This window comes from Tympanuchus pallidicinctus, unplaced genomic scaffold, assembly GCF_026119805.1.
Source record: "Tympanuchus pallidicinctus isolate F22 unplaced genomic scaffold, pur_lepc_1.0 scaffold20, whole genome shotgun sequence".
Taxonomy (NCBI): domain Eukaryota; kingdom Metazoa; phylum Chordata; class Aves; order Galliformes; family Phasianidae; genus Tympanuchus; species Tympanuchus pallidicinctus.
Genome location: NW_026294722.1, coordinates 2,689,607 through 2,705,487, shown reverse-complemented (window position 1 = coordinate 2,705,487; position 15,881 = coordinate 2,689,607). Strand labels below are relative to the sequence as shown.

At 39.8% G+C, this 15,881-nt stretch overlaps 1 protein-coding gene across 1 annotated transcript; it reads right to left on the bottom strand.

Annotated features, from left to right (window-relative positions):
- Positions 1-1,713: 1,713 nt before the first annotated feature.
- On the bottom strand, positions 1,714-15,854 carry RAB22A (RAB22A, member RAS oncogene family). Its single transcript, XM_052684111.1, has 7 exons — positions 15,609-15,854; positions 13,813-13,892; positions 9,536-9,617; positions 6,586-6,657; positions 6,365-6,471; positions 4,427-4,536; positions 1,714-3,217 (listed from the first exon to the last, which is right to left on the bottom strand). Exons 1-7 carry the CDS (start codon positions 15,642-15,644, stop codon positions 3,120-3,122), a joined length of 585 nt encoding a protein of 194 aa, XP_052540071.1. The 5' UTR covers positions 15,645-15,854; the 3' UTR covers positions 1,714-3,119.
- Between the last annotated feature and the right edge of the window lie 27 nt (positions 15,855-15,881).

The window sequence follows — 15,881 nt, the reverse complement described above, 5'->3', positions numbered from 1 at the left end:
TACAAACCTTTCAGTTCTACTGAATCTACAAACCTTTCAGTTCTACCATCAAGCCAGTTTATCAACTCAGTTGGACAGTTTGTCCATAAGGATGATGTGAGGAAAAGCATCAAAGGTCTTATTGTGATCCAGAAGGACATCTACTGCCTTTCCCTCACAGACCAAGCAAGTGGTCTGCCACTGAAGGAGATCAAAGCACCGAGGCAAGGCTTTCCCTTTGTGAACTCACGTTGTCTATGCCTGATACTTACTGTCTTCCCAAGCACACAGATTTATTTATTTTTCTTGAGCAGGCTGGTAACATTAGATTGTGTTACATACACCAACATATTAAAAATGAGTTTAAGCTGAGCACCCCTTCTAAGCTGTTATCTGCCTGATACTGTGGCACTTCCAGAAAAGGTCTCACTGAAGTCAGGAGGGATTTAAAGTGCAATGATTTGTTTTGCTTCAACATGTATCTAACAATATAAAAAGTCTTTACCTCCCTGTCAACAGCAAAAGTTGTCAGAATTCTCCTAGAACTTGTTAAAGCACCTATTACAAGTTTCAGTAGTTTGGCTACTAAATGCCTCTGTGTTTTGTTAAGCACAAGCTTCCACATTTCACCTACCTAGGCACTTAGCATGCCAGCTTTAAACACATATATAAAATACACTACAAAACTACTCAGCACGGATCAAGAGCATCACAGGTCATTTAAGAGACAGAGAATTCATGGGGAACGATGAAGACCCCTCTCCAAAACTTAGGCAGCACATTGAAGTAGCTCCAAAACTAAATAATAAACTATTTATCAAATGACGTTTTTGTACAGATCTATCCTTTCTGAGCAGAGAGTTGGTACTGTTTAGAAGCAGAAATAGTAATGTTCTGTCAGTTAAAAAAATGCTCCAGATCAACGCTATCACACAGCTCATTAGCTTTTTACAAACCTGATGTTTGCCCCTTCAAAACACTTTGTGCAGCAATCACTTCCCTTTTATAGCATTTTAAAATCCAGTCTCTGTGATAAGTGCCATTCATTAAAGAGAAAGGCAAACCTCAGGACTTCAGTTTTATTCCGCTATTTCAACAACTCCTTCACAAAATTATTAATAAGTTAGCTGAAATGGTTGATCATCAGTATTTCAAACACTCAAAGGCTAATCTGCCCCCAAATAGAGAAGTTACGTTGGGACAAAATATAATTAATTTCAGCAAGCCTAGGACAAAATGGAAGCAGATGGCCTAAAACTAATACAGAAGAAACCATTTTCCTCCAACGAAAATGAGACACTGAACGTGTGTGTCTCATCCAGAGAGGACTGCACATCAGCTTTCAGCTAAAGCCAACTGCTCAACAAACAGTTATCTTGGCTCAAACCAACTTACATCAACAGTCTGTCATTTTACATAGGCACAGTCTTTAAAAGCAGTTTCACTTCAACATTTGGGCAATCTGAAACAATGGCCTTTCCCATGGTTCCACTAACTGGAGTAATTCAAGATCAGAACTGCAAGAAAGATATGAAGTCTGCTTTTCTGTGTTTCCTTCAGAGAAAATACTTCAGATGATAGAAAGCCAGACTGCAAACAGAACAAACCTCATTTTCACACTAAAGCTTAACAACATATTAGCATGTACTTGATTACTTGAGTCTTTTAAAGAACCTCAACAGTGCCAGTAGGAAAGAAAAAAGCGAAAATAAAACTAAAAAAAGCACAAAAAGGTATGGTCAATCTATGGTTTAATTGCAAGCACACTAAAACCAACACAATAAGCTAAACATTGAATTTGAAAGAAAAAAAAAAAAAGAGAGAGAGAGAGAGAGAGAGAAAGAAAAAGAGCCCCACCAAAACAATAAAAGAAACAAAACCCCAACCCTAGCAGGTAAGAAAAAAGCCCAGGAACTTAGAGGTAATGATCTACATCACCACGTGTCTTAAGGTTACTTTTTATTTGCACTTTTGTGCCCAAAGCAAGAATGATTGGGTGCACCAAGATGAAAACCTGTTCAACAGACAGACCTCACACTGTACCAACAGCAGCCTCTATTGGACCTTTCAAACGTGATTTAAAGAGAACTAATTTCAGCCTGTCTCTGGAAGAAATTACAGCAACGATATCTAAAAGATGGTGGAGAAAAAAACCTGATGGAGAACCCCAGGAGTGCATGTGTAGGTGTGGAATGGAAGGAGCAAATAAGACTGCAAATTTTTAAAGACTGTTTTTACATAATTTATAATATTTTAAACACTGGTCTCATAAATATAATATGAACACTTTACACATGCTAAGCAGTTAAAGGCTTCCCCCAGATCTTTTAAGACTTATCAGAACTATTGGAAGCATCTGTTTACAGCATCTGCTTTTAGTCAGTAATTACTTCATTTAGTCAGAACTACACCTAGGCTTTCTTTGACCAACAGCTTAACGTCAAAAACTTGTAACAAGATGCCTATGAGCATATCAGTTTGCCTCAAAATGATTAAGTCAGCACAGAAAAAAAGATTGTCCGTGGTTTAAGGTGTGTTGCATGCGTCCCCACCCCCGCTGCTTATCTTTAAATAAAAAGTGCAAATGGGTCCTGGGGAGTGGACGGACTGATCTGACTGTTATCTGCCTTCATTTGCTTATTCTGTAGCCACCTCAAACACAACTGTCCCACTGTACTTTGGATTAGCTACACTTACATTTCAAATAAGGCTCACTGAAGAAAAGAAGAAGCGACATCTCACTAAACTTCAAAATCCAGACTCCTTCCACCCACCCCCAAGTCCCACAAAAGTGCTCGTTTTCCTTTTTACAAAAACACAATCTCAATTACAAAACTACTAAACATTTCAGTTCAACCATTCATAGTCAGCTTCCTTTTAAGCAAGGCCAAAGAAGTGATGATGGATTCCCTTTGAATGCAAGAGATACTACAACTTTTTGTAAGTAAACAGGCTGACATACCATGGCAGTCTTTTCTGCGAGCATACAGATGTCAGATGAACTGGTCCATTTTTACTGGACCATGGGCGTATGAACACCAGCAGATAGAGATCTAAGACTGATAATATAAATCCAACATGAACTATTAACTTCCAAGACCACCTACTGTATAAACAAGTCTGATTTTCAAATGGACCAGTCAACAGCAGCTGCGCTTTGTCACCGATGGCTGTCTTCTAAGTTTGAAGCCCTTACCACTAGATGGGGGGTTGGTGTCAGTTGATGGGATTCTACGACCTACAAGGAGGCAGAAAAAGACATTTATGGCAAACATATTTGAAACTTACTCTTTTCATTCAGTGTACGTCAGGTCATAACGTCATTAGTGCAGAACATAAGAATGGCAGTTAACAGTCTGTACTGTGTTAGAAGTATGGATCCACAAATAAAAGTGAAGCAGCCTAAGCTAACTTCACGCTTCTGGCTAACCTTGTCTCAGAGTCCTAAAGCATAGGAGCATCCAGAGAATATACTCTGCAGGATGCAGTACCTTCTGGAAACTCTCTGCTCTTGATCTGCCTTTCCCCAGCAGACCACCTGCATCAGGCTTAACACCGAAATGCTTCTAAGAATAGCTGCTTCAGTCACCCAGCAAGCGTTTGAAGCTGACCATTCCTGGTTGAGCATTCTTCTTGAGAGGGATTTAAGAAATTATTCCATAGCTTACTCAACAGAAATTTTTAGTTTAGAGAACAACTATTAAAGTCAGTAAACCACAAAGCTTACATACAGGACATACTTTTGACATCAGCTTCAATATACTGAACTGCTTACAAGAACAAGAAAAGTCTTTTTATTTGAGAAACAGGCTATCTGTATACTGGTGCTGCTGCCTGAAACATATCCTACAAATAATACTTTATTCACTTAGGAATACTGTTTTTCATTCATACATGGAAAAAAGTGTTTGCCATCATCCTCTGCCATGAACGAGACAGAAAAGATTTGCCATTTAATTGAAAAGTGAGGTATCACAAAAATACTGCTGGAAAATACACACACTAGGTGCTCTTCCTTAGGCAGTAATCTATTATTTTCAGTTCTTATGTTTTTGAAAATGCATTACTTGGGACTAAGTACAAGCACCAAGAGTGAGAATTCAATTCATTTCATGAGATGTATGAAGTCTGGATATTCACCACACCATTTACTGTCCCTTCCATAACCTTGGAAGTATTAACTGCATCATTCAATTACAGACACAGTAAGATGACACTGACTGCTATTTATCCAGCAGCATGAAAGTACATGTAAAGTCCCTAGATGGAACCTTCAGAAGCCATTAGACCATGAAAAATATATGCAGCTCATTTTGCAGTTAGTATTAATATTTGGATGTCACACTTACATCAGGATACTCTTGCCTAAATAGCACAAAAAACAAGTAGTATCAAATTTCTACTTGAGCTGCTTGCAGAAGAACACATTACCTGTTTAAATACTTACTAATTTCTATAAAGAGTTCATTAATGTTTATTGCATTTTTCGCACTTGTCTCTACAAATATTGCATGAATGGAATCTGCATAGTCTTTAGCATCTTTTTCCATGACTTCCCTGAAAAGAAGCAAAGAAAGAACTGCATGTAGAAAAATACTTAATTCGGAACTTTAAGAGACTGATTAAGCTTTTAAGTGTCATGTTTAATGAGTATTTTGTATTACCTGTTTTGCATCACCCTGCTCCCTCATCCTGAAATTGATATCCATTTTTCACTGTGCTGTCTCCTTGTTTAGGGGCAGGAGCATCCCTAAAGCACAAACTAACAAGGCCATCTGACATGACAGTGGAGTTTCATTCTTGACTACTCTAAGTGTAGGTCTGCAATCAATCACTGGGAGTAGTTTATTTTTTCCCCACACATACAAATTTTAGACGCATTGAAAAGACCCTCATGTTTGCTCCCCTAATCCAGTGATTTCCTACAGCTGCTTAGAAAACCAGGCATCTCTCAGTGCTGCACAGATCATTAGCACAGCATTTAGTTTACACAAAGCAGTGAAGACACAGCTGGGAGCAGGAACTTACTGAGACTGTGCACACAACCACAGAAACAAGAAGTGAAAATAAGTATTTTACACCCTCAAGCAGGCAGGTTGCTAATGCAGTATTTCCTTCAACAACAGAAAAAAACCCAAACCAAACCCCAGCAAATAAAGAGAAGATTATGCTCTCCATGTCTTTACATAACGTTTCTAAAACACATAACTATTTTCAGTAACAAGAGACTTAGGACATCAGGACACTAGAACACTGCCTTCAGGACAGTGTCTCAGATATTGCCTCTCGTAAGGAGAGGAATCTTACTCATCACAAGGACTGTTACTCATTAGCTTCAATTGCAATGTTTACATGATTTACAGCTCCACCTAAGGACCAAGAAATAAGCGCAAGACTTCATACTGCATGCCTTACAATTGACACATAAATAATTTTATTCCATGCTGACTCCAGGGGACATGCTATTTCTATCAGGTTATTACAGCATGCTAGGTAACTAAAATATAGGAACAATTTGTAAAACTATACCAGCTTTGCAGTGGTTCTTTAAACACAAAACCATCTGTCTCTCATGAGACAGCAGCTGCAGTACCTTTTCCAATGAAAGCTAAAAACAAGGAGCTTGCACACACCTTCGTTCTGAATTCTGGGTTATTTAACCAGGATATGAATAATAAAGGGCTTCTTTTGTTTTTAATACATGCCTGCTTGAAAGTTTGGCTGTTCATAAAGTTTCTCAAAAACTTTTCCCACTCCCTGCAACCATTCAACCACAGCCAATTCCACCCTAATGCTTAAGCAGTGAGGGAAGGCACCTGAACAAGCAAGTCAGAAAAACCTACACAATGCTTTCCAACAGGCTTGATGTTTTTCATAACAAAATGAGGTGTTACAGATTGACAGGAGTACTTCTTATAAAAGGAGGTAAACAGCTTGTATTACACTGTAGTTTCATAGGCAGTTTTAAGCCTGTGTAACTTGGCACTGCCAGCAGAAAGGTAATCCTGTCTCCCTGTAAACTTCTCATTCGTAACCCTGCTACCCCTCCTCTGCCATGCCAGCAAGTTATCATGTTGTGAGTGAGATAAATACACATGGATAAGTTTTCCTTTTTAAAATTGGTTTGTTTTAATGTAGATCAATTTTACAGCCTGAGTTACTGCTAAATCACACATGTACTCACACCAACAAAGAGAAGGATGGGGGCAAGAAAAACAAAGGCAAACTAACCAAGATTTCTGGCAGTGGGAATAGCTCAGTCTCCTTGTGAAACTAAAATGGCTGCTCTAAATCTTTTACCAGCTTTGAAATCTTAAAACTAGCATCTTTAGCACTATTAGCTTGTCTCTCATAGGAAGGCTCCAAACTGTAACCAATTATTTACCTTACGTCGTTAAGATCACATTTATTTCCTGCAATAGCTACAACAATGTTTGGAGGTCCATGTTGTCGAAGCTCTTTAACCCAGTTCTTTAATGTTGAGAAAGTTTCCTGATGTGGCAGGAAAAAAACAGAATTAATTAGGAGCCAGAACTGCTTCATAACATGAAAAGAAGAATTGGCAATGCTGAGTAAAAAAACAATTGAATTTATTGAATTTCTTACCTCTTTCGTGATGTCATAAACTATAATGGCAGCTGCTGACCCTCTGTAGTACATTGGGGCTAAAGCACGAAACTAGAAAAAAAAAATAATATATTATGAATCTGATTTTTCACTGATCTCCTGAATTTGCTTCTTAATATTAAAATGAGAGAAAATTATTTTAAAATTTAACATTAGCACAATGCTTTTCTTTGCAGAGAACCAGCACAACAGAACATGTAAGCTTCCATAACAGCACTATTATGTGAAGGCCAACCAATAAATAGCTTGGGGATCACAGCACACCTACCATAAAAAGCAAGCAGCCCAACTTGATTTTGTCTGATCGAAAATCTCTCCTTTAGTAGGCCAGTTATGAACAGACAAACCCACAGGATATACACTCAACTTTGAGTGGAACAAAATCAAAATGGACTTTTTTATTCTTTCCAGTGCTTTTGGAAAAAGTAATTCAAGAAAGCTAATGTACTGATATCTGCTGATCTGAGCTGTTCAGAGGATCGTGGCAATCTCCATCCTTGCTGAAAAGTGGTTAAGTTGTGCCACTCATTAAATGCTAGATTAAGAAAAGAGCATTTTTAACTTCAGGCTTCAGGGATTTTGCTCAGGTTTTTCCTCAAAACTCGGAAACTTGAAGCACATTTAGAACTAAAAATGGCAAAAACACAAAGCTGTGTGATCCACTGCAAACAGACATTTAAGGAACATTTTGGATAATTAAAGCTTACAATAATGTTATTGCAATATTCAAGATTAAATCTACGTAAGATATATTCAGCTGGTTGTGAATTTGCAGGCTATAAACCAGGTCTGTACCTTCACATAATGTTCTGAATCCATCACAGCAAGAAAACACAGAAAAGGGGGGTACATGATTGAATATCTTTCCTCAACTTCCTAAATACCCAATGTGATATTCTGCTCATTAAAAAAAGAACCAGACAACTACTCTAAGAAACAGAACTCTCATGGAAGCAGAATTAGCTACACGTGCAGTTCTGATGTAACCATATGAACTCTGGTCTTCTGTGCATCTTGTTAGCAGGGAAAAAAATCATGAATAGAACACAGATTTTCATGAAGGCCTATGGTTCTTATAAAACATCAATTTCCTTTTGCTTAGTACAGTTCAACTGAGAGCAATATTATAAATCATGAAAGTTTTGGTATAAAGGAGAATTCCAGACCATTTACATTTGGCTCTCAAATTCTGTTTTGAAAACAGTATTTTGAACACAAAGTTCAGAATAGAAAAATATTTAATAATGGGAAAACACAGGCAGACATTCAGTTCACATTGGGGCATAATCCCTCCCCTCCACAAACACTAAAATGTAAAGGGAAACGTATTTGGTAAACCATCAGTTGGACTGGTTGCAACTTGGCTTTTTGATTATTTGACTATTTACCTTGGGAACAAACCAACTTTCACTCACTGATTTTGTAGTACTCTCATTTCCTGCCTGCTAACACTTAGATACATTTTTCCACTTAAGAGCAGTCAGCAGATAAAATACATTAACAAAACAGATGTTAACAGGAACACTGCATTTTCCTTTTGCTGTTTTTTCAAAGACTGCAGCTTGCCATCCTGACTGATTCGCATTTTGACAGAACTAAGATGTAATTTCTACAGTTAGGCACGAACATAAGAATCCTAACTCCTTTAAATAGCCTTCGTCCAACTTTACTCAGGGCAGAAGAAATGAGAGAACAAAAACAGCACAGGCATGTAGCTGTAGGTCCAGTGAATGAGTGCACATCTCCAGCACACAGCAATGCTAGCTTGCCACTCCCTGAAACCATGTAGAACAAGGGGCTGCCCCTATCTAGTCTGCTAATGGGATTTAGAAGTAGAAAATAGCAAGCACTCCCCCAAAAGCCAGGATCAGGAATTGTGTTTATAAGTATCATTTAGAGATTGCAATTCTTGAATGGTTTGGATGTTCTTGCTGTACCAGACCACCACAAATGGGATTCTTTCCAAGATGCACTGTCAGATGTGCTGCATGGCAAGAAAACCATGCAGCAGGTTTCAGCACAAGGCATGTATAAAGATCGGCTGTGACCTGCAGTGACAGTACTGGCTTCCTTGGAAGTATGTGGGCCCCACAGAAATTTCTCTGTGCCGTGGAATAGCCCTTACAGATACCACAGAACTCAGATCAGAAGCCAGGGTAAGTCATCCTTCCTTTTTGGATTAAAACAAAAAACAAACAAAACCAACAACAGTAACACCATACAACTTGAACAGAAGAAAACTAAAGAGATGTCACTTGGTCTGAAAACAAAGACACAGAACGTACTGGGCATGCACAGAGAGCTTCCTCAGATTGTAGCATGCTGAATCCAAACAGGATGGAATGCTAATACGTAATGGATGCTTCCTGCCAAGTTGTTGCAGGCACATTTGTAAGACTTTTTTTTTTTATTTTTATTTTATTTTATTTTTTTTTAAGAGTACCACTCTCTCAAAAGTCTCATTTCATTGCTTAGAAGCCTCACATTCAAACACTACCATTTCAGAATGAGCTCTGGTGTTCACATCAGGCATGCCATTAACAGTAGATGCTGACTGACTGCTGCAAATAGAAAGACTGGGACATTTTTGATAACATGCATACACACACAACACATCCCTGATGATGAAAGTCGGTTTTATATCATGCTGCTGGGAGGAAATCAGTAGTCATTTGGAATCCAGAGTTCTGAAAGCAATACAAATATACTAGAGTGACTTTCTAGACATCAAGTGTGTTACCACACTAAAAATCCAGCAAGTCAGTTTCACCAGGACTCCAGAAAGTCAAATGACTGCATGAAAATAACCGAGCCTTTACAAGACTATTTCTTTCCCCTGCTTTGTGGTTTGGGCTCGGGTAGGGTTGAAAAACATCACAAACTCAGAACGATATATGCAGACAGGATGAAAGATATTGATGCTACTTACCCGTTCCTGTCCAGCTGTATCCCAAATGAGGAATTTATGCAGCTCATTTTGATACTGTACAGTCTTGGTCATAAATGAGGCTCTGGAAAATATGCCAAAACATCATCTTAGAACACGACCACCATGAACTGTTAAACAGGTTTCTTTTTCAATTAAATTGCTTTTCCTCCCTAGATGCAACTGATTACAATTTTCATATATAAATATTGAAACTGAGGCAAAAGGCCCCATTCAAAGGACGAAATTCAACTAACAAACCAGAAGAAACAAGAATGCAGGCTGTAAGTCTTTTTATAAAAATAAAGGATGTATGATGACAAAAAAAAAAAAAAAAGGCAGAAAGGTCAGCTTTCTCAACAACACTTTTCTTAAAAGAGGAGTTGTTACCACGGATTATCTGAACGTGTACAGGATGCTTTTGGAGGGTAAGAGATCAAAGCCTCACCCTTGGCATCAGCTTTTTTTTTCTTTAACATCTCGGTACTAAAATTCAAATGAATTCTTCATCATTCCACACTTGGGAGGACAGCACAGGAGAGTCTTATTGCCATTTGTAGGTGTTAAGGGCACAGACATCAGTAGTAACTCACTCGCTGTCTCCAACCTGTACAGCTCCCATAACCTGTCTGTCATTATATCTCAGCCTGCAGAGGCTCTTGCAGATCTAGAAGACAAACGAAAATTCTCTTCTTCAAATGCCCCTGCCCCCAGCTTCCAGTGTATTACAGTAACATTTTGAACTGCTTCTGTGTTTTGCTTGATCTGTTTAATGTGAATCAGTGTGCATCTCAATAGAGGAAACTCTAAGATCTAATATTTTAAAAGAGAAAGTTCTTTGCTAAGTCCGTAACCTGTAGCCATTTTTTATTAGAAAAACAACACACTGAATGCAAATAGCCAACGATCTCTAGATGCCATGATTACTTTAGGCATGTGAGATCATACATTATGATCTTAAACAGCTTTTATATGCTTAATTTTCATCATTCAAGATATTGCAGATTTCCAAACATGTGCTACTGACAGTTTTGGACAGGATGGTAGATAGTAACCTGGAGGCATCCTTTGCTAGAGCTTCTTAAACTGTATTAAACTGCGTAAATTCAAAGCAGAAAGCAAGAGTCATTCAGCATGACAACATTAAAAGTCAGTATCTAAGACTCCAAATTTCAGTTTCTCTTGCTCTACATTTTACCAGGGCATGAAGCTTTAGTTCCCATTACAATTTTGTAGTGAATAGAATGGGTATCTTCCAGCATGTCTCACTGTTACAGGAGGACAAAATTATTATGCATGCTTAAAATAAAGGGGAGCAATTACACAATGCTTCCCTCTGTTAAGAGGTAACCTTCTCCCATTTCCTTAAGCTCAGATAGTTTGCCAAAGAGCATGTCATTGTCCAAAGTTCATTGTTATTTTAAGAAGCTAAATACACGACTGCAGCATCCCTACCAAGAAAGGATGTAACTACAATTTATTTCAGTAGAATAAGCTAGATTTATTTTAGCAATGAGTAAAAGTAAAGAAAATGATAGGAACATCTGCTGTAAAGTGCAAAAGACTTTGGTTTCTTTAAGATTGCTGGAAATTCAGCATCACTTCCTGAATTAGACTCTCACTGACAACTTCTCTGGTTCTGCAAACCAAACCATGCCAGTGCGTTCAACTTGAATTGAATGGCCATACTTCACATCACAATTCAACATGCCCAAATGGTAGCTGACTACAGAGGCTCAGCTCCACCTGAAATTCTCTGAGAAGCGTGACAGAAGCAAGTGAGAAAGCATGAGCATGAGTGCAACTCAAAGACAAACTGCTCTGGGAGCATCCAAACTAGAGTTAACCTTGAGTTATTCTAAGAAAAGCAGCAGTATCCCTCCAGATTTCCTGGCTGCTTCTCCAAGCAAACACACACCATAACTACACAAACACCTGTACTACACTCATTCAGAGTGCCTATGTAAGGCTACAAAGAGCGATGCAAGATCCTGCAGCAGCAGCATGAAGTGCCCCCAGCACTGACAACACAGAAGTTCCAAAATTCTAACAGGGTTTCTACAGGCTGCCCACACTCAAATTTGAATTAATCATGGTGAAGTATGATTGCTCATATTCTTAGAAGAGTGGAACTAGGACAGGAAACATAAGATCATATCTCATGCACTCAAATACCCCGGAGGAAATATTGCTTTGTTCTCACCTTTAGCTTTGCAAGATGCTCTACAACTCCTCTCTAGTCCTCACTTTACTCTTTCTACCCCCTTGTCTCAATTAGGAAATAAAAGCATGGTCTCGCGCAAGATCCAATAATTCATTTTTTCAACTTCACACCGTCTGGCATATGGGAACTTTGATCAGTTGTATTACTACTGCAGAGTATAAAACACCAAGTCCTTGGACCATTTAATTTATCAAGATCACCAAAAGATGCAGATTTTCAGCCAGTCACTTCAGAAAACCACAGGAATCCTGTAGCTGTCACTAAATCAATGAAAGGAAACAAAATCCTGCAAAGTATCCTCATCACCACAATGGTGAGCACTTTCCAAAAGTACCACAAGGTATTCCCAGGCCTTCTCTTCAGGAGAAACAAAATAAAACTAATGATCCAATGTAAAACACTCTCCTAAGCTTTCTCCAGAATGCAAAGAGTTCTGTTGTCACAACAAAAGCATTGCAGATCACACAGATCTTTGCTCTGCAGCTTTACACAGTCTTGCAGATACCTGGGGCCTAAACCAGCACAGTTGTTTTTTCAGAATAATTTGAGAGATAAATGGAGGAGAATGCAAATCCACTCTAGGTTACTCCAAGGTTTAACTCAGGCAACTTAAATGTGTGGTCACACACATCTCACTACAGAACAGAGCATCCCACAAGAATAAATAAGCACTCCCCATCTTTGCAGATTCTGTTACCACACCTGAACACCTACTAGTTAAGTAGATTTATTATTATTATTTAAATTAAAAATCAAGAACAATGAAAAAACCACAGCATCCAAACAGACAGGATGTGTGTGAGCATGACTGACCACTTTAGGCCTCTGTAGATACCATCCATATTAGTCAGCTATTTAGCAGATTAAACTATAACAAAATGTTTTTCTTTTTGTTTCTAAAAGTATCTGGAATGAAATCAGGTGCCCAATTTCTCAGAAAACCTCACAGGATACAAAAAATAAACTGATCTTTCAGTAGTGTCTCAACAAGAAGCTTTGCTTGCAGCTATGTCACTGTGAGCAGTAGGTCTTAACTTTCTGCACACACTAAACTTAAACGTTTAGAACAGGTTGACCCTTGGCGTAAGCAAACAGCACTACAGCTACTATCCCCACTGCAGTTTCACTGTCTTCCAAAAAAAGAACATTCTTGTAGCTAGCCTGAGAGCCAAGAACGTTCAGTCCTTGAAAGCATAACAAAATAATCCAGCAATCTATCTTAAGGGCTACCTTTGTTAACAGGAAAATTGAAATAAAAACATAATTCCTATAGAACATCTTGCAGTTTGATACCAGTATTCATACTGAAAAAATAGGAAGAGGAGAGCAGCAGGGAAGAGAGCAAAAAAGAGAAAGATCAAGGAAACCACATTCTTTAGAAGGACAGGATGAGATGTAGCTGACATTTAATCAGCAGAATCTTTTTGATCAAAGCTGTAGTAGAGGCTGTGTGGCACCTGAGACAGGAAGATGCAATGCCCCCCACACTTCTCAGCATCAAGTCATGTCCTCCTGTAAGTAAAGAATTGCTTCTGAGCAAAGCAGCTCATAAGATATTTTGAGAATTTAAAAAAAAAAAAAAAAAAAGGCAAAAAATCATCAGAAAAACTTTCAACCACACCAGGAATTCCTGATGTCCTCCCTCTTATCTATTTGAAGATCTGAGCTAGGCATCATTGCTCCTCTGAGGCTTACCTGTAAAAAAATCCTTAGCTGTGATAGCAGCTGCACCAGCAATTTCTTGTTACTTAAGAGAATAGGTATAGCATATCAATGTATAACATCAGACTGAATTAATGAGAAGAACTATAACCTGATTTAATATATTAATATCTGCAAAAGCCTTGGAGACTTGATATTGTAATTGATTCAAAAAAAGGAGGTCACAGTTGCATTATAATCAGACTTCGCAATTTAAGAATAGCATTTGAGAAACACATGTTCATCTAGCAGAAGCACCTACAGTAAAACACTCCTAACACGATTTTATTAGCTGACACTAGCAACACAACGGGGGCCCAGATCTTACAAATGAAGATTTCATTTAGTTTCTTACCCTATTGTTGGGTTGATGTTGGGATCAAAGCTATCTTCCACAAATCTCCACACGATACTTGATTTGCCCACACCAGTGTCCTAAAAAAAGAACAGAAACATGAAAGAGATAAAACTTGCTGTAAACAATTCTTTTTGTCCTCCCATCTTACAATATTTCGTAGGAATAACACATTTCTGCAGAGAATCTCAGTGAAGTTAGAGGTTCACAAATATTTCATTTCCTCTTCTTTGTAGTATTGAATGTATTATTTTCTTTGTTAACTAGAAAAATGAAACATTTCTTGTAAGTTACAACTTCCTAAATAAAACTGTTATCAAGGAGTATAAAAATCTGTATTCCTTATTTATCAGTCACTCAACCTCACCCCAGGTGTATACAAACCATGTATGAATTAGAGCACAGAAAGACCTTCTAACACATTTAGCAGCATATACAGAAACTGAATTCAGTACTCCACCTTTGTAAACCAATCAAGCATGTGAAATTATACAAATGTGACACACACATTTCAACTTCTGACTAATGCCGTCCCACCCTGCTTAATGAAAGGCCTGAGATGTCTTGTATGACACACACCTGAGACATGTTTCAAATACAACTTTACAGGGTTGAAAACGGAAGAAGAGAAAATATGACATAAAAATTTCACATAACATTGTATTTGTACCACCAACTTGATTGTTAAAAAAAAAAAAAAAAAAAAGTAATAGTAGGCATATCTAGGAGTGAAATGATGCACAAAACCATTCTCAATAGCAGCTGGACATCCCAAATGGTCATTTATCCAGGCAGGTAACAACAAGCATTTTGCTTTGCATGTCAAGAATCAACAAAGCATTAAGGAAACAAACAAACAAACAAAGACACTTCATTGGAAATGAAGTTCTACTCATACATGTTCTTAAATTGCCCTCCTATCGGTGACGGTGTATGACCTTGGTTTTGGACTTCATAATATTTGCAATCTCAAGAACAACGCAAATATTTAAAGAGAAAAGGAGACGCAGCTCCTGGCTCTTAGAGTTCAGGAATCAGTTTTCTTAGGTGCTTCTCTTCTTAGATGAGGAAACACAGGACAGGGGGAACGCAGAGCAGACAGGAGCTCTGCATCGCCCCAGGTTGTCTTACACCACACGGAGCACAGAAACATAGAGCTTTCTCTCTGAAGGGCAGAGAGGCCATCTGGGAGTCCTGAGAGCACTGCCTGCAATGCCCCCAGCACAGGGCCGAGGCTCAGGGCACTGCCCTGCTTCCCACAGCAGCTCCGCAGCCCGGCAGCACTTGGCTTCTTCCAGAGATTTTGAAACTTCGACGTCACTTTGCTCCAAGTCTCCTCCTTCCCCACAGCTAGTGTTTAATGCACTTTCAGAAGCCAAATACCGTTAAACAAATATAGTTCTGCTTCCCTCCCTCTCTTTCAAGTTTGATTTTAGATATTTGCGACCTCCAAGCCCGAGGCAGCATGCCTGGGAAGCGCGAAAGCGTCCACCGGCTGCCCGGGCCTCCCGTCCGCTCCTTTTCAAGCGATAACGCTGGAACACAGCAGCGGCATCGTCCCGTCAGGAGCCCCGTCCCTCAGCACGGCTCCCCGCCCTCCGCTGCCGGGGCCGGACAGTCGGGACCGGGATCAGCCCCGAATTCGGAGGGGCCGCGGCCCAACCCTAAGCAGGGCAGGCCCGGCTGTCGGAGCCGCCGGAAGGCCAAGCCCGGCGATCTCCGCAGCGAATGGCGCAGGGCGGACGGCCACCTCCCTCTCTCCCGCTCGCCCGCCGTGCCCCGCGCGGAGCACTCACCCCCAGCAGACAAACTTTCAGCTCCCTCAGAGCCATGGCCGGGCAGGCTGCACCTTCAACGAGCGCCAGAGACGCGGCCCAGAACGCTCATAGCCCTCCTCGCCGCACGCGCGATGCCCGAGGGACGCGGACAGCCGAGCACCGGGAGCTCCGCCGCCGCCTCCCGCTACCAACGCGTCTCTCTCCTCAGGCGCCGCGGACCCGACGCCATCTTGGGCGGCCGCCGGAGTCACCTGACCACACCCCCCAGCGCGGCCGCCGCCGCCCGCAGCT

Coding starts and splice junctions, on each gene's coding strand:
- RAB22A (XM_052684111.1), bottom strand. CDS start 15,644: ATGGCTCTGAGGGAGCTGAAAGTTTGTCTGCTGGGG. Junction 6,658..9,535: donor ATACAGCTGGACAGGAACGG/GTAAGTAGCATC, acceptor TTTTTTTTCTAG/TTTCGTGCTTTAGCCCCAAT. Junction 4,537..6,364: donor TGTGATCTTAACGACGTAAG/GTAAATAATTGG, acceptor GCTTCTTTTCAG/GGAAGTCATGGAAAAAGATG.